Below are 19004 nucleotides of genomic sequence, written 5' to 3' on the forward strand. Positions count from 1 at the left end.
CTGCAGCCAGTCAGCTGACCGGAACAGGCAGAGCCCTGGAAACATAAACCCCGGGGCTGGGACAAGAGGGCAGTTCACTATCAGCAGCCAAAGGGAAAGAATTGCCTCCAGGGAAGAACCTCCCAGAGACGCTGTGGCTACCCGATATGCTGCATATAGGGCTAATGGGGCGCCAGGAGCTCACTGGGTAACCCCACCTACAAAGCACTTAGTGCTGGGTGGGGGGGGGCTTGACTTTTTAAAGGGACAGAGCACACCCTGAACTGTTTATATTATGTTATAGCCCAGGGCCTCATATTTTAGTTGCTGTTTTACCGGTGGATTGGGCCGAGGCTACTGAGGAAGGAGGAGGCCCCATTGGGGGCCCACTGTGGTGTGGGGACCCCAGCGCCAGAGAAGGGCGCAGTGACAAGGGGACGAGCAGACCCCAGCACCAGGGGGTGCACTGCCAAAGGGGGTGAACAGACCCCAGCACCAGTGTGTGGCACAGAGACAGGGCTGCAGAGAGCCTAGCGCCAGGGTGTGGTGCAGAGACGGGGCTGCAGAGAGCCCAGTGAGGACAAGAGGCCAAGCTATAGCAGGACCCCAGGAGAGACAACGTTTAAATACCATCTGTGAGGCTTTGGGCGTGGCAAAGGGGTGGTTTTGGAGCCACGCATTTAGCCCATATGGCTGAGAGTGTCCCATGAGGCATCCATTTTGAAGCGGGACCCAAAAGGGATCTAAGAACCCACAGGGTTCGGTGGGGTCCATCAAGACTGTCCAGAATACAAATTCAACTGCAGCCTCCCGATTTATTAGAATTACCAGCAAGACATAGCAGGCGAGAAAGAGGGTGCCTGTGGGGCAGGATTGGCATAGCCCTAGGGGTATCATAGCCATCCCTGGGGACCCCATGCCATGACAAGGGGACAGAGGGTTTAAAAATAGGATGTTTTAATATAAAAAGAGACCAATGGCCACCCTACCTCCCCCAACCTCCTCAAATGTCTGTACATACCCTAAGAGTATGCACTTAGTTGTGAATGGTTCCTGCCAGCAGGATGTACAGCAACCATACATGTACTCAGCCTAGAAGGAAATGTAATTATGAGCCTGCACAATGCTGAAAGAACAGTAGTTATGGGTTTCATGAAGAAGTGCATGTAGATGTTTTCTGTAGACTATTCTGTAGTAGGCCAAGCTACATAATTGTAATGATCTCTTCTGTCTTTAAGAGCTATAATTCTTTGAGAGAATTGCCAGATTGGGAGGTCCTACTTCAACGTAGCTATTCAGACAAGGCAGATATGGATCCCAGGAGAGTGAAGCTGACACTAAAAATCTATATTCAATTACAGTTTATACCTGCAATTTGTAATGGGCTCTGGAACTGAAGCATGGATTCATGTCTGCTTTTATAAGAGCACAGAAGGGAAAGCATGGATTTAGATTATGGAATACATTATTTGCTTTTTGTTGTTTGAAAGTCAGGAGCTTTTCAGAGTGGTGGAGACTGATATTCTTTATGTTAAATGCTCCTTTTGCACATCTATTTCTTTTTTAAAAATCTGTACAAAATAGTTAAAAATCTTTGGAAGATCAAGCTGTCTTGCTTAGGGCCTTACATGTCCCAGCTTTTGTAATCCATACTTTTTGATGTTGTGCCTTGGAAATAATAGCTCTTTAATATTAATGTTACAGTTTGTGGATAGACCACTTATCCCAATATGCAATGGAAAACTTTCTGCGTGCTGCAGAGATAGGAGAGGAGTTAAATGAAGCCTGGATTGTTCATAACACCGTGGTGTATGTCTTAAATTACAATAAGCATCTTATAGCCTCAGGAAGACAGAGAGAGATTGTTGAATCTCTGCAGACTCTTCTGAGTGCAGTCAAGAATACTGGTCACTGTGGGTAAGTATGTTGCATGAGTTTGTTTATATGTTTTTTCTTTCATATCAACCCTTTTGTGAAGCTAAAAAATACTAACAATGTTTTGCACCAGTATAATCACTTTTTGCTGTGTCTACATAATAGTACTGAAGAAATATATATTACATTTTTATTTCATTAGAGCTACTTCCTCTTATTGGGTTAGTGTAATAGATTACTGGTTTTAAAATGCAACCTTTGTACCACTTGCTCTAGCCATTATAAACCCTGTTAATTTTAAACAATAAATGAACAGAACTGTTATGATCTTTTTTGTACTTCGTACTAACAGAAGAAGTACCTGCAATAGCAGCATTTAGCTGTGCCTAATCAAAAGGAGATATTTGGGGCACTGGCTCACTGAATCAGGCTCTGAAATGTATTTGCTTCTTGTCCATTGCTCACAAATTTAATTCATCCTGTCTCTTGTAAATATTTAATAATCAAAGTGACTCTAGCCTATTACTAGATGTAACATTCAAAATAATGGTGAAAAATAAAATTAAATGGGAAACGCATAGTAATTATTCCAGTCCAGGGGTTGACTGTAAATATGTAACATTGCTACTTCTATTAAATCATCATTAAAGACAGACTTATTAGTATCTATAAGCCTAAGATTAAATCACAGTTGCTTTTCACCGAACATGCTAAGTGGAAAAACACAGGGTAAGAAAATGGTACTAAAAACAATATCTTGCCACTGAAACCAAAAAAACCCAAGAACAGGAATAAAGCTAATGCTATTGTACATTTGCTGTATAAAAGCGAGCTCGTTCCTCATGTTGCCATTCTTATTTTGGCTACTTGGAGAGAATCTTGGGGCCCAGAAATTCTTTATTTACAGTAAACGCAATTAAATGTCAGAAGTATGGGAAAAGGAAGAGGTGCATATGTTGATAAAATCAAATTTCCCAAAAGGGACATGGTAATCCCACAATCACTAGTGCATAGGACAGTGGCCACCCACCTAACACTAACTTTGTACTAGAAGCAGCAAAACAGAAAGAAGAGACCCGGTTTAGCAAACTCATTAAAACAACTCCAAAAGTTCAATTTGCAGAATGAATGAATGTATAGATGAAAAATCTGTTGCTTCTGGGGCCCTACGTAGGTTCGTTTGTAGTGGTCCTTACAGAAAAACATATTTTCCATGTTGTCAGGGTTAGTAATCTTCTCCAAGGAAAATATCTGGATGGCTTGTTGGGAGTCACTTTTTTTAGAACCCTCAGAATCTGTGCCATGTTAAAATGCATTTTGCATAACTACAGGAAAAAAGTTGATAACCTAGACAACTCAGCTACTCTGAAACAGTGTCATAAGCAACATCTCAATCATATATTGATCTGTGCTTCCCTAGAAAAAAAATCCTGCCAGTATGCAACTCAGCAACTGTTTGAGGAGGAAAATAAAATATTACACACACAATGTCATTTCACAGGATGAATTCAAGCAGCTTAGCTCATAAGAAAATACACTTTATTTTCATAGGCATTCCTTTATTAATAAAATTGATATTTGAAAGATGATAATCTTGTAGATGTCATGGACATTTTTTTTCATAAACAGAGCACTCTCCATAAAACAAGGGGTACTGTAAATGTACAACATTTTGGATAAAAACATTTTGGGAAATGAGCAAGCTAAACTCATCTAAGTTTAACATGTATTTTAAATATTTCTTCACTGTTCTTCCCCTTACTGTGGAAATTTTCCTTTAGAGTTATTTTGCATATATGTTTTGTAAACTCATTTACAAAGCGATAATGTGAAGAAGTCTTAAATTATATTTTCTCCATCCTTTTTTTCACTTGTGGATTTTTTTGTCTTTCCCCTTCCCACTTTCCCCTCCCACTCCACCACTACCCATTTTCCAGGAATATTGTTGTTTTACTTATGTTATGTAATGCTTTGGCTCGAGGCCTAATTCTTTTCTGGATTCCAAAACCAATTGTGAAATTTGATGAAAAGAAAAATATAGATACAGCAACGAGTGATAATAAAAGGACTGCAACAAAAGGACCTGAAAAAACAAACCTTGTCCAGTCTTTGCCAATGGATCCCAATAGATATTCTGATATCAAAGCAGCAATAGAGGTACAGAGTTCTCATTATGTCATTTCCTATCTTTGCTTTCATAAACTGTGTGGAGTGGATTGTGGTGAATTTGTGGTTCAGAAATTATAATAGCATATGAAGCCACCATCCTTTTCAGTATCTTTTCCTCCCCAGCACCTTTTGCACACACAAGTTTTTTTTTTATCAAATGCAGCTCAGCTGAAGTCAAGAATTAGTATATTTTAGTCTTATACCTTATTGCAGTGGTTTTCAACCTTTTTAGACTTGAAGCACCCCTTGGAACATGTCAACTGTTAGCTTTTACTTAACTACAGAAAAATAATACAGCAATTCTCCTATTGCAGAAAGCTCAGAAAGGTTACAACAGTCAAGTTGTTTTTGACACTGTGGATTCCTATTTGAAATCTCTTGGTTTATGTTGTGACAGAAGTAGCTAGCTATGTTAGCCTGAAGTCAGGAAGAGGACATGGTATATTTGCACCTTTTATAGACTAAATCTGTGATATATAGCATAAGCTTTTGTAAACTTCATCAGATACTGTGAAGAGATTGCAGGAAATGGAGCTGCTAAATAGAAAGCAGTGATTAGAATACAAAGGGTAGGGAATAGGGTTGGAAAAATGATAACTACCTCCCTCTGATAATAGTGCCATCGTCAGCCAAATGAAATGGACTGCAATCAAACTATTCAAGAAACTTGCACAGATATCTTATTTCTTGCCAGATGCAAGTACATGAATATCATACCCAACAGACTCCAGGGCTAAGGACTGACATTACACATAAACCGGTTTAAGTGATCAGAAACTGGTTTAAACCTGTGACAGAGCAGATGTTCAGTACACATAAACCAGTTTGAAAATGGCTGAAACTGGTTTGAGATAAACCTGGTTGGATGTAGTATCAGGCTTAACTGATTTGAGTCAAACCAGTTTATGCAATGTCTATCCGACTCCTTCCTGGTTTAACTTAAACCAAAGTCCCCCAGCATCACAGATGCTTTGCAGCCCTGGGCTGCGCTGGGCTATGCTGTCTGCTCCAGAGCAGGGCTGGCCTCACCCCTATGCTCCCTAGCAGGAGCTCCAGCAGGGACTGCAGGCACAGTGGCGTCTGCTTGGCTGCCCCCTCCCCACTCCCTGCTCAAGCAGGGATTCCCCCCTCCCCTCTCCTACAGAATGGACCATAGCCAGCATGTGGTATGCTAGCTAATGCTGAGAGGTGTCTGTCTAAGACAGACAGGATAGTGTCCACTTAGGACTTTTTGGAGCTAGTCAACAGGTCAGCTGATAATGTCCCTCTGTTCCTTCCTTGGAAAAAGTTGTTAAAGAAGAGCTTGAACTAATGAGAGAGGTTTTGGTTTTCTTGATGGGGTGCTAAATGCTGTGTTAACAATTCCCTGCTGGCGCCCTTGCTGGTCCCGGGAGGGCACCCCTCCCAAATCAGAGCATCCTCCTGGAGCCTGGCCACACCCCCCCAACCTCAGCAATGTGGAAGGGAGGGCTACTCTTGCACCCCCTGGCTTCTAGCCTAAGCCCCTGCAGGCATTTTCCCTGCATTTTCTCAGTCCAGAGGGAATATTTGTGCATTTGCAAACTGGTTCAGCCTATCCAGGTATAGAAACACATCTCCCACACCCCAGGAGAACCTTGAATGGGGACTAGCAAAAGAGAAACCTCTGGACCCTGAGATGAAAGCAGAAGGCCCGGGATGGGCCACTGGAGCTGCCTATTGGGAGGACAGTGTCCCATCAGCCTCAGGGGAGTGGCAGATGAACCCCACACAGCCCCAGACATGCTTTAAAAGCATGAGCTGAGTGCACATGTGGGGGCAGCCAGCTGCTTCCAGTTTGGCCAGAAGCAATGAGCCAACTTCAAAAGAAAGCCAGCAGCCAACTCAGGAAAGGTACGCCAGAGAAGACTGGCACCACCAGGGAAGCAGGCACACCAGGGAAGACTGGCAGGAGAACCTGTACACCGGAGGACACTAGCACCGGCAGGAGGGCTGGCACGCCAGGGAAGACCAGCAGGAAAGCCTGCACGCCAGAGGAGACTGGCACTGGCCAGAGAGCCTGAATGCTGAGAGGAACTGGCATGCCAGAGTTGGCCAACAACAGCCCAAGAGCCAGCAAATTGGAAGTAGCTGGCAGAGAGGGCAAGGTTGGCTCAACCCAGGAAGCCCCCCCGAGAGGGGGTACAGAAGAAAGGCAGTGTAAGTCTGGCCAGTCAGAGGAGTAGGCAGCAAGAGGGGCACCAGAGCAGGACCCAGACCAAGGACTACATCCAACTGTGAGTCGGACAGCAACACGGTTATAATTATAAATTGTGATAAGCCTATTGCTAAATTAGATTGAATTATTAGAATTATGGACACTAAACATTATGAAGTGACTTTAAGTTTACTTTTGGAATAACAGCTGGTTGGTGAAAGGTTGGGGTATAAGGGGAGTTAGGAGCCCCAAAAAGACAGCCTTCAGTCTCGCCTGTACACTTTAACCCAGGGGAAGCCTTCCATTCAAAAATAGGTACAAGCTAAGTTGTGGTGGGCGAGAATGGAAGACCTGACTCAGGCGCAGACACCGAGAATATTTATTGATTGTCAAGGAGGCCCCAACACACAGGAAATACACACTGGCTCATCTAATTACACCATGTTAAGTAAGCCACTTGTACACCAGGTTAGACTAACCTGCAAAGATTGAATCAATTCAGGCTCAGGCTTTTTGAATGTCTGTCCCTAGCCCAGGTGACCAATGCAGTCTGTTCTACATACCGTAAAACCTATTTGGACAAGCTGTGCTTTACTGCCTCCAAGAAATTGAGGAACCACTTTTATCAGTATACATTAACCACCTATACATCAAACAGGAACAGATGAACACCAAACTTGCAGAACTAACTAACAGCATACAGAACCACCTGGACATAACAGCCATTTACCAAGATGAGATCTCTGCATCTAGCCATGATTTCTTATCACAAACACCTTCTCCCTTTAAGAAGATGAAGGAAGCAAAACTCTCTAAACTTACATGCTCCAACAACAACCATACAATCCAGGGTAATATTGCCAGTCTATGCAATCACACCATCAGCTGAGCTCTGGTACCTGTCCTATCCTGTGATCTTTCTGCCCCTCTACATAACTCAGTAAGGTGTAGCTATATGGAGACCTTGAGGCTTTTTTCCACTGCCCAAGACTAAGGGAATATTTCCATGACAAGAAGTCAGACAATGATCAACCTACCACAGATCTGAACACGACAAGACAGCTGCTGGACTCCACCTGTGGCTTGCAGCTCCACTCTGACCCTGTATGCAAACTGTTTCCACTTCCGTGCCAGCTCTGAGGTTGCCAAGAAAACCCTCTAAAACCTAGTGTTTACATTACAGCCTCAGATCTGCGCAATGGAGGACCATACTCATGCTTGAAAACAACACTGACATTGTACAACAGGCTGTTAAAGAAGAGGATGCCAGTGTTGTCATGGACAAAACAATATAATACAGGAAACAAAGAAACAATTTTCCAATGTGAGAATTTTACAAACTTCTGACTGAGGACCCCATGGCACAATACCAGAAGGAATTCGATAAGTTATTGGACCCAGTGGATCCACTCTGGGAACACGAGAGGATCAAAGCTTCCACTTCCCAGGAGTCAGGGCTGAGCAGCTTTTACTTATTACCCAAGATCAACAAACCTGGCAATGTAGGACATCCCATGGTTTCGGGCATTGGAACCAGCACAGATGAGTTTCTGGCTATGTTGACTCAATCCTATTTCTGTGCTACGAGAGTGGCCAGCTATTTGAAAGATATTCAACAGGTTTCCTAAAGAAACTAGCTTCCATTGATAAGATTCCAGCTAACACCATATAGCTACCATGGATGTTACATCTTCGTACACCAGTATCCTCCATGAGGGTGGACTACAAGCCATAAAGAACATTAACCCTGATGAGGACACCGCTTCTTTTTTCTATCACACTTCCATTTTAGCCTCATGCGTAGTTATTTCAGATCAGGAGGCTCCCTATACCTGCCTGGACATTCCATCACTGACCTCAGCGTGGCTGTTCTTAGACCATGAAACTTTAATAAGGAACTTGAATGAGAAATTGTGGAACAAAAATCATCCACAAACTGGATTGTGTTAAGTATGGTTTAACCTGAGACAATGAACTCTTTTTCCATTCATTACCTGGATCAGCCTTTTATAAGATTTATATCCCTAAATGGATTAACTGCTCTGGTTTTTTTTTCTACCCACCTTTTCTGTTTCAGCAGTGCTGCCTTTTTCCTACCCCCTCCCTACCCTTTGTATTCTAATCACTGCCTTCTGTTTAGTAGCTCTGCTTCCTGCAGTCCCTTCACAGCATGTGATGAAGCAAGCTCTCTGCTTATGAACACTTATATTATATACCCTTAACTGAGTTAGTCTATAAAAGTGAAAATCTACCCTGCCTCTTATCTAGTGAATAATATATAGATTCTTGTACACTAACAATGCCAATATTGTGCAGAAGTATTGGTTGTAGCCGTGTTGGTCTATGGACATAGGCAGATAAGGTTCTTTGGGTAAATCCAATATCTTTTATTAGACCAACTAAAATAATTGGAAAAATTCTTCTTTGCAAGCTTTCAGGTACAAACGCCTTTCTTCAGGCTGAGGAAATGTCTGCAGTTCTGTAAAAGCACAGAACAACTGCAGACGATTCCTCAGCCTGACAAAGGGTGTTTGTACCTGAAAGCTTACAAAGAAGAATTTTTCCAATTATTTTAGTTGGTCTAATAAAAGATATTGGATTTACCCAAAGAATATTGTGCAAAACCTTTAAAACATTCTCATGGCACCCCAGTGTATCACAGCACCTTGGTTGAGAATAATTGCCTCACCATGGGTGATGTTAGATAAATTGATACATATTATTAATGTACCTGCTTTCATAAAAGCAACTGTATTACTCAGGTTCTGAATTTTGTTTTTCTGTCATCTTGGTCTTTAGGTTTGTGAATTTGCCTTAAGTCTGATAAATGGAAATGCATCTAATGAAGTACCAATTTCTGTACAACAGCAAGTCATTGCTGCCTGGGTAAAAGCAAAACAATTACATCAGCAACAGATTGGGCAGAAACTTGGAACTGATGATGAGGTATACATTTTGTCAAGTCCTCTATGAAATTAAAACATTAATTGGAAAATGACAATAAAGCATGCAGTAATCATGGAGTCCTGCTCTTAATTACTATGCATCATATAATACTTTTTGACTGAAATATAGAAAATAATTTTGCCCATTAGGTAATTACAAATACAGTTAATTTTTACAGATACCTAGGGACATAGAAATTACTCTGAATTTCTCATTTTTATCTTCTGTTTTGAGCTGCAACAAATAGCTATGGTGATAACCCTGTCATCTGATGATGTTATAACTGTTTCATATTTGAGGGCTCTATGTTTATTGTTGTGCAACTGTTACACTTAAAAAGTTAAGCAAATGCAAATATCTTTCTATAACCATATAATACCAGATTCTTGTTATCATGAATATTTGGTTTTATTCTAAGTGATTTATTTAAATGGAATTTTATTTTATATATTTGTTTAAAGTATTTCAATAAAATTGTAATCACACAGCACCTTATAGCCTGAATATTCATTGTATTCTTGGTAAAGTTTTCGTATTAAAACTTCTAGAGTTTGAATTTGACAGATTGAATTATGAATGCCATGAAAAATTATTCAGCTTTCCCCATTTTTAGGAAATTAGAAAGATGTGTGGTGAACAGTGTTTACAGTACTGAGTCATTTAGCTACTAAAGGAAAATCTTATATGCAGATTTTTAAACATAATTCAAATATATTTATTCCTTCGTCTAAATTATTGAATTCTGTAAAGTTTTTACTTGCAGGAGTTTAAAATAAATGTGATATTTCTTTCTACCCAGAATAACGACGAGGGGCAAAATCCTATCTCAAAAGTTCTTGTTGCTTTGGAAATGTACTCATGTAATGGCTTGGGTCTCATGGACTTCACTGTTCCCAGTTTGGCTCAGGTATTTAGATTTCTTTAGATTTTCAACATGTATAGTTCTACCTACTGCAAGTGCTACTATTATTGTCTATGATCTCAATTTAGATAACTGAATTCAAAATGTTTCAACTGGAGGCTTATATCTTCTTTTACATTTTTTTTAAATTATAGTGCTGTACAGCTTAATCACTGTAACAGTATGGTCTAGTTGAAGTGGAAGCTAAACCTTTTTGGGCATTTATACACATACGTTTGTCTGCTCCAACGCACTGGAGATCCATATGCAAGCTGATGTGCCAGGCACTGTGTTACATGCATTTGTATAAACGGCAAAATGCACATCAGCACTGAGAAAATGGTGGTGGTGCGCTTTTGAACTAAAACTCTTTTGATGTTCAAAAGTGCACCGTCGCCATTTTCTCAGCACTGACGCGCATTTCACCATTTATATAAACGCGTGTGCCGCAATGCTGGGTGCTTTAAAAGCTTCTGGCACTGCAGCACAAGCATGTGTACACATGCCCTTTAATTTTAATCCTGTTCCATTCAGGTTTAAAGTTACAGCCCTTTAGCTCTACCAGTACTAGTGTAGAAACAGACGCATGGAAAAGTCTAGCTGATGCTCCTAAGCAGTTAAGTCCTTTTAACCTTTTATTAAATACTTTAATGTTATGGTAATGTTGAAGTGATGTTATTGCCATGATGGTCCAGCAGATATGTGAAAGGCAAGAGTTCTTGTGGGTGATATTTTTTACTAGACCAACTGTATAGTTAGTATAGGCATAGGAAAACTTTGGGTATCCCAGTTTCCTTCCCCGGGCCTGTGTTATCTGTCCACAGCTTAAGGTCAGTGGTAGTGCCAGTGTCCTTATGTCATTCTGTAATAGTAGATTGGTAGCTGTCAGATTTTGATGCTGATGCATTCCGCATTAGACCACTTATCTGACTTTTCATTGTTTGTCTCATCTACTAAAATACAAAACTTTTCATAGACTTTAATCTAATAACACTTTACAAAATCGCAACTATTCAACCCTCAAGCATGCATGGTCTCCTTGCTTCTGGAACATAAGTGGGTGTTTGGGAGGCTAGGAATCCCTGGAGCTTAGTGATCATGCTTGGAGGAGGGGTGGAATCCTTGCCATCTCCTGCTTTCATATTTTTCAGGAATGCTATCATGATGACTGAAGCACCATACACAGAATTTCATAAATATAAGGTGATCCTGTAAACCCACGAATTCTTGAGTAAAGTGGCTATAAGTTTTTCTCTGTCTTAGTCTATCATCTATCCCAGCAATTGTGTTTTTTCTTAACCATATTCAGTGCAAGTTGCAATGTTAGGGCTCAGTGCTCATGCAAGATCTTGCATTATGTTTGCAATATCTTGAATTTGAATGTCCGGTGGAGGCCACGCATGTATTCTGTCTCCTTGTGTTTGTTTGAGGACAGAAGGGACAAAGTGGTTCTGACATTCCCTCAGTTACCTTTATAACATATGGCAGTGACATGGAATGCAACCATCCACCATAATCTCCAGAAAAAAATTCTGTTTTTCACAAAAAAAATTCTGAAAAATCTCTCTTGCTTCACAAATCCCAGAATTGGATATTATGGAAGGGGTCACTTTTGGTTACCTCCTGTATACCCCCTTTCCCTGTGTGTAGAATGAGCAGTTTGAACCAACTACTGTGCTTTATGGTAAAGTCTTAATTTAGTGATTCTGATCAAGAGTGGTGATCACTGTGAAAGTTTGCCATTCAAGGATTCCTAAAATAGACTTATTTCACCTGTCACCTAAAAATAGTCTCAAATATCAGAAATTTTCTGGGGTTGAAGGTGAGCATGAGCCCAATGCCATTACCAGAAACCTTTCTGTTGTCAAAAAATTATGGTCTACTATTTGTCTTTCCACTGATTCCTCCCACATGATATCAAACAAGACAGATATACACACATTCTCTATATGCATCTATTTACTTACCTAGACAGCCCGCAGGTTGCCCAGATCTAAATCACAATACTGTGCAGTCAGATACTCTACCCAGGCCCCAAGTGACTGCCCTGATGGCATGGAGGTTGGACAAAAAAATGTTCCATCCAGGTCCAAGAAAGCCTGATACAGAGCAGGAAGATATCAACCAGAAACAGCCTTATAATCAACATGAAAGTTTCTTATGTTATGCTGAGATGTTCCATACCAGTGCAAGTACCAACACTGTTGACATTCCTCAAAAGGCCTAACTCTTACAAAACTTGCTTACTGGGACATCAGTATCTTTTGCCTGAGGCATTTTGGAGCCTCTTTTAAATCTTTTATAATGCACCTTGTACATCTCAGTCTGTAGACAGTCTTTCTAGTAACTATTGCCTGTCAGAAGTATGAACAACCTGCAAGATTTTAGAGTAGTACCTCATTACATTATGTTTAATAAGGAAAAAGTAATGTTAAAATTTCATTCTATGTTCATTCCCCTGTGGCTCTCAGAATTCCACTTGAATCGGGCAGTTAAATTTACCAGTCTCCTTCCTGAATCTCAGCTCTTTGCTAAAAGAGATGAAATTGCATACTCTGGATGTTTACAGGTCCTTACTATATATAGTTCACTGAAAGAACCAATGTATTTAAACACTTTTTATTCATTTCTGGCTAGACTTGGTTCTTCCAAAGGTCAGATCATCTCCTCATAAAGTCTAATTAAATACACTCTTAAAGCTGGTAATACAGCTTGCTGTGTCACCAGTTGTCTATGTACTTTTCCCATTGAGCATCAAATCTTGCTCTACCAAAGATCAAGCTACATCTTCCACCTGGCTCAGAAATCTGTAAAGTGACAATGTGGATTATTCCGCTGGCTGTAGCTTCTAGATCAGAGACTAAATTCTAATTGGAGCAGTGCTACGGTCTTTCTGACTGATTATACTAAATCTTCATGATCTCACAATCCTGAAGGAATAGAACTTTCCTTCACAGTAAACCACACTGACACATGCTTAAGGAAGAAATAATAGTTTCCTAAAATGATTTTTAAAAATTGGTGAAGTTACTTCACGCATAAAAATTAGATGGAAGTGTGTAATGGTGCAACTTTTAAATGTAGCATATGAAATATGTTTCACTGATGCCTTGCAAAGTTATTGTTCTATGTTAAGCAAGCTATATAAATGTCTTTACATACATACATCGTGTATGGAAAGTTCATAATGATGAAAACAACATAAAGAACCCTTTCTTTTGATCTTTATTTGCAGCTGGTGAGAATGACTTTAAAATGCAGCTGGTCAGATCCACTAGTGGAGTTGCAAACGTTGACACGACTTACGTATTTTGCATATGTGTCACATGATCATGAAATAGTGATGATGTGTTCCCAAAGGATTATGCAGTTTGATGATATATTTTTGAGCAGCACAGATGGGAAGAAATGTGAAATGTAAGTATACAGGATTTTACACTGTAATGTAAAGTCACTTTAAAACACCTGGTAAGTGAGATAAATGTTCATGATTACCCTTACCATTTCTGGATATATAAGGATGTGTTATGAAATAGGGAAAAAAAGCTATTTGGTTTTTAATGCTGAAATTTCTCTATTTCATACCTACTCTTATGCTTAATAATTACAGTATTGCATCAGCACAACAAAGTCTTGTATATAACACATGCTTATGTCCTATTAAAGTCAACAACAGCTCATTGGATAAAGATGCTTTTTGAATTAAGGTCAAAATCTTGCTGCTGCTTTCACCTTCTTCTGGGTGCACATGTTAGAATAGTCTAACATTAGCCAATTGGCCATCATAAATGACGGATTTAAAATAATGAAGGAATGTTTATATAGCCTGCTCCCCACCACCCTCTGCTCACCCTTCAGGGCCAGCCATGTAAACACTTCCTGCACCACCACCACCTCCTTCTCCAGCCACAAAGACAACGGGTTTTACTAGGTTTAGGAGCTGCTCATATGGTCCCATAATCCAGAAAGGAAGATCCTTACATCCAAATATCTTTATACAGTCCAAAAAAAGAACATAGTTTGACCAAATGTACAAGGGAGAGGGAGAAAGTAAATCTGTATAGAAAATTTTGGGCCTATTTTAATGCTCAAAATTAGGCTAGAAACACTGATGCTCTTTTATCGTCTGCAGCTGTTCACTGAGGGATTGACCTTCAATCTCTCCTCTTCTCAGCAGATCTTTAAACTGAAAGAGATAGGGCTTTAGGCTATCACAAAGAAAAAGAAAATAATTCCTGAGAAGACTTCCAGTTTGTAAACCAATGAAAAAGTAAAATTATGAACACACAATTTAGTCCAAGATTCTTTATACCTTTTCATATAGAAATGAAAGCTATTATTCAGTCTTTGTGTGTGGTAGAAAGCAATATTAGGGCAAATCATAGTTTAAAAATTTGCTTTGCTTTTCTGTTTTCAGTCTAAAATAGAACTGAAGAACACTGGTGTCCTCTGGTGGGCAATAATCATAACTGAATAATACTTCTTAATCTAAAGAGTAGATGTCAGGCCCATTCAACCTAATTATTCAGTAAATATGAATTCCCTTTCAAAAATGGTCTTTATGTTCTCTCATTTGCATGTAATTCATCTTTGTGTGTTTCTGCATAATATAGAAAAAGCAGTATTTTTTTCTGCAAAAATATGTAATTACCGTATTTCTTACAAAGTTGTGGATACCCAAATATATCAGAAAGGTACATATCTCAAGGGTATCAGCCATACATCTCATGGGTCAGATTTGGCTCACAGAACTGTCTTCTTGCCCATGGGACTCCTAGGGTGAGCCCACTGCCAGCATTCAGCTTACCGAGTCCCACTGGGAACATGTTTTGGTCACAGGGGTGATGGCTGCATTAACCTCTGCAGTTCCCTGCTGCTGCTTACCCCACTGCTGCCACTGGTTCCACATCTGGCCCCCCTGTAAACTAGATCTGACCCAGGTTCTATCCAATATTTTTCCTTCCTGACCTCTCCTCCATACCTCCTTGCTCTGGATAAATTCACTGGGCAAAGACCTAAAGTAGACTCCTTCAAAGCCTTCTATATAGTTCTGTTATGCAAAATTGATAACTAAATTTGAAGTTACTACTACAAACTTGAGTGAGTATCCACCCTGTTATGAGCTGAGGAGTGGCTTAGCTTTGAACTGTGATGTAAATTGGCTTTTGCATATGAAGGAGAAAATAGAGAAAATGTTTAGTTCCATATTGATGACGAATTGTCCATACTGCAGTTTTGTTCTGAATCAGTACTTTTGGATTCAAGTTGTGTATGATTAGCAGATAGATAGATAGATAATATATAATTATTATATATATGGTTAAATGTAATTGAAACGATACAACATTCAGATTTAATAATATTTGATTTAAAAGTAGTTTTTAAAATTTGGTTTTAATAGAAATAAATGTAGGTAAATTGTGCAACGTCTGCAGCATTTTGTAAAAGCCCTGAAAACAACAGGTGTCAGTTCATGGGAATGATTGCATTCTTTATCTGAATAACTAGAACATTTGTCTTGAATTATTTGTCTTTATTCAGACATGAATACACAGCAGGGCAAGAATTGTTAAGTACAGCTGCTTGTATACAAGGGAAGAGTATAATGGAAAATTTGTCTGGAAGACATTATTTGCGCTTATCAGCATCAAAAGCCTTTGTTCAAAGTGCACGGTATGTTTTACTTTGATAGACCACAGTAGAATGGTTTAAAGCACCTCTAGTTTGGGAAGGGGAGAATCAGATCAACGTATACTTTTCTCCCAAGAATGGCTTAGGTGGAAAATGTTCTGGACTGAGATCTTTAACTAAGGAACTAGCAATTCAGAAAATGATTGCATACTCATGTTATCCACATAATTGTCTACAGATATTCAGAATTACTATCCTTAACATTACTATCCTTACTCTCTATGAAGTGGAAGCTGCAGGTCCAAGGTGAGGGAGAACCGATTAAATAACGGCTGTCCAACTAGTGGCCCATAGACTGCATTCAACCCATAATGGGTTAATTTGAAGCCTTTGGTCTCCCACCCAGGCACCGCTCCCCAAATTGCTCCAGTTGCAACAGCATCTGGGTCTCTGGGCTCCCTCACCCTTCTCTGGCCTTTACTTCCTGCTTTTGCCCCATGAACAGCGTGGTATGGCACAGAACAGCCTGTGATGCTGGGGGAGCCCATGGCCTGCCTGTATAATATGGTGCAGCTCCAGAGCCTGCAAATGCGGAGCTGAGGGTGGAGCTGGGATTCCTGTGGAGAGTGTCATGGTGCAGCAGGGAGGCACCCACGGCTTGTGCTAATTTGGGTACAGAGCAGGAGTGGGCAAAATATGGCCCGCTGGCTGGATCTGGCCCGCCAAATGATTCTATCTGGCCCATGGTTGCTTCTCAGAAGGAAAACTGTATCCAGCCCGTGGCTGCCCTGGCTTTCAGTGCTTCTTGCCATTCTCTCTTCCCCTTCCCGTAGCTGGCTGCAGTAGCAGCAGCCACTCCCCTTCCTGGCTTAGCCCACCCTGTTCTGCCCCCCAACTCGCAGTGTATACTCCAGGCCAGGAGGTGCTGAGCTCCTGGCCAGGCTTCTGCCTGGTAAAGCTGTCTGCACAGAGCTCCAAACCTATGTCCGTTCACAGACCAGACAGTAGTAAACCGACAGAATCGTACCTGAGCAAGTTGAAGCTCAGGTACAGTTCTCCTTGCAGGGGAGGAGGTGCAGGGAGAAGAGGGCCAAGAGCCATGGGTTATCCAGACTGGCAGGCCAGGGCCTGATAGGAGCATAGGCACCACTAACACAGTGCTGTGCTGTATTCCTGCACAGTGCTTCAGTCTGTGCCAAATGGGCACAGCTAGAGCAGCTGGCACAACTGTGCAACCCTGGCATAGCTCCTGCCTGATCCCAAGTCCCCAGTATGCGGCAGGGTCATGCAAGAGCCATGATACCTGTGCCCACATGGCCATAGTGGTGCACAGGAACACAGCATGGCACTGACCTGGCCAGGCCCAAATAACCTGTGGCTCCTGGCCCCCTCCTTCCTTGCACCCCCTGTCCTGCCCTGAGTCCCCAGCATGCAGGTGGGCTGGGCTGGTGCTGTGCTGTGTTCCTATGTACCACCTCAGGCCAAATGGGCGCAGCTGGCTCTACTGCTGCCTAATCCGGCAGCATGGTGGGGAAGAGGTGGGGTGGTACTGACCCAGCCCACAACAGCTCACCAAAACTCCCTAAGTGGCCTTCCAGCCCAAATAATTCCCCATCCCTGGTACAGAGCATGTGGTCCCTGCCAATGTGGCCCACATGGTGTACAGCCTCTAGCCACTGACAAGAAGGACAGCCCTAGATTAGCTAGTGCCTGCAGGAACTCGGGAATGGTACTGGGGAGAGTAAATACTATCAGTGTTCCAAATGTGAAGGAACATGCTTGATCCTTATGCTTGCAAACAAAAGTAGGTAATATTTGAATTTTTAATGCATGACGGTTTGAATGTCCAGCCACTATCCCAATACTTTCCGTTCCTTTCACTATTAAAAAGGGAGTGACAGGATCAGGTAGAGTGAGTCATGTAACAGAATCATAAAGTCATATCCATATCTCAGAGCAAGCAGTTCATTACCTCTTTCCATGGAAATGATGAAGAGACTTCTTCATCTAAGCCAGCAGTTATCAATCTTGCTAGACTTGGCACACCTCAGAAAATGCCAGCTCTGTTTTCACTCATTTTTTTACTATAAAGAAATAATAGAGCAATTCTTCTGTTGCAAAGAATTCAGAAAGACCAGAACAGGTCAGAATGTTTTTGACACTAGTTTGTGAATATTGTTAGCACACTTTATTGTGCTAACATTGTATGGCACCCAGTGGCACCTTTGAAAGGAATCTCAAGACACTGCTGTGGCACCTTCATTGAGAATCACTCATCTAAGCTGTAATCCTCCATAAGGAAATGGACTTGCGCAGACAAGTGCAAAGAGATTTCAACAGAAGGGAAAATGTGAATGAGATTAGCAATACATATATCATAATAAACGTGGCAACAAAATAAAGGGAAAAAGAAATGCTTAAAAATGATAAAATTTGCTAAATATAACCTTTCTAATAATATCTGGTTTGTAGTGAACAAAGCTAAATATCACCATTTAGTAATAGTACATTAATTCAATAGATTCCCATGTTTCTGTCTAGATTGTAGATTTTATGTCTAGTAGAAAGAGGTATGAGAATTATTTACTTCAACTCACACAAGTAGCAATTGCAAAGAATATATTCATAGGAATTATTTTTGGAGATAAGGACATCCAAGGAGTGCTTTCCTCATGTTTAAATTGATAGTTCACTTTATTGTGCATAACCACATAGCATTTTAAGAGTGATTTAATAAATTTAAAAAAAAGAAGCTGCTGAAATGAGAAATTATTATAGCAGCAAGCCAAACGCATAGGCCTATAAACAGAGCACTTTATAATAAGAACCAACCATAATTCCAACAATGTTAATGTCGCAGGGCACCTCGGTACCCCTGCTCCTAAGAGAGGAGAAACTGCCAGGGAGAGAGCCCTGGCAGAACTAAGTGAGCACAGCTGCGGGTTGCCGGAGCAACCAAGTGGAGCCAGCTGCCTGTAGGGGGCAGGGCCTGGCCCTTATAAAGCTCAGGGCTGAAGCCAGGCGGGCAGTTCTCTGCCAGCAGTCTGGGAGGCAGGAGCTCTGAGAGTGAGGATGTGGCAAGTACAGCTCACGATAACCCTGGAGGCTTGAGCTATGATGATGAGTTATGGCCAGGCGGCTTGCATTTGTGTTACAGCCTAGGGGCTTGTGGTTTTGCTTTGTGTTTGTGTTATTACACCCGGAGGCTTGGGTGAGGCTGTAGGGGTTGGAGGAGGCCTCAATCACAGGGACCCCAGAGAGTGTGGGGTGCCCTAGCACCAAGAGGGCGCATTATCTACATAGCGCCAGGGAAGGCGCAGCTCGCAC

General features: G+C 41.2%; 1 protein-coding gene across 1 annotated transcript in view; it reads left to right on the plus strand.

Moving 5' to 3' along the window:
- CFAP46 (cilia and flagella associated protein 46) overlaps positions 1-19004 on the plus strand; it is a 186195-nt gene that overhangs the window by 64615 nt on the left and 102576 nt on the right. Inside the window, exons 18-23 of the mRNA XM_059730335.1 lie at positions 1684-1896; positions 3792-4011; positions 8999-9145; positions 9945-10052; positions 13282-13463; positions 15588-15719. Of these exons, the coding sequence (XP_059586318.1) occupies positions 1684-1896; positions 3792-4011; positions 8999-9145; positions 9945-10052; positions 13282-13463; positions 15588-15719 (1002 nt within the window). The remainder of the gene's footprint in view (positions 1-1683; positions 1897-3791; positions 4012-8998; positions 9146-9944; positions 10053-13281; positions 13464-15587; positions 15720-19004) is intronic.

Source organism: Alligator mississippiensis, chromosome 6 (assembly GCF_030867095.1).
Source record: "Alligator mississippiensis isolate rAllMis1 chromosome 6, rAllMis1, whole genome shotgun sequence".
Lineage (NCBI taxonomy): Eukaryota > Metazoa > Chordata > Crocodylia > Alligatoridae > Alligator > Alligator mississippiensis.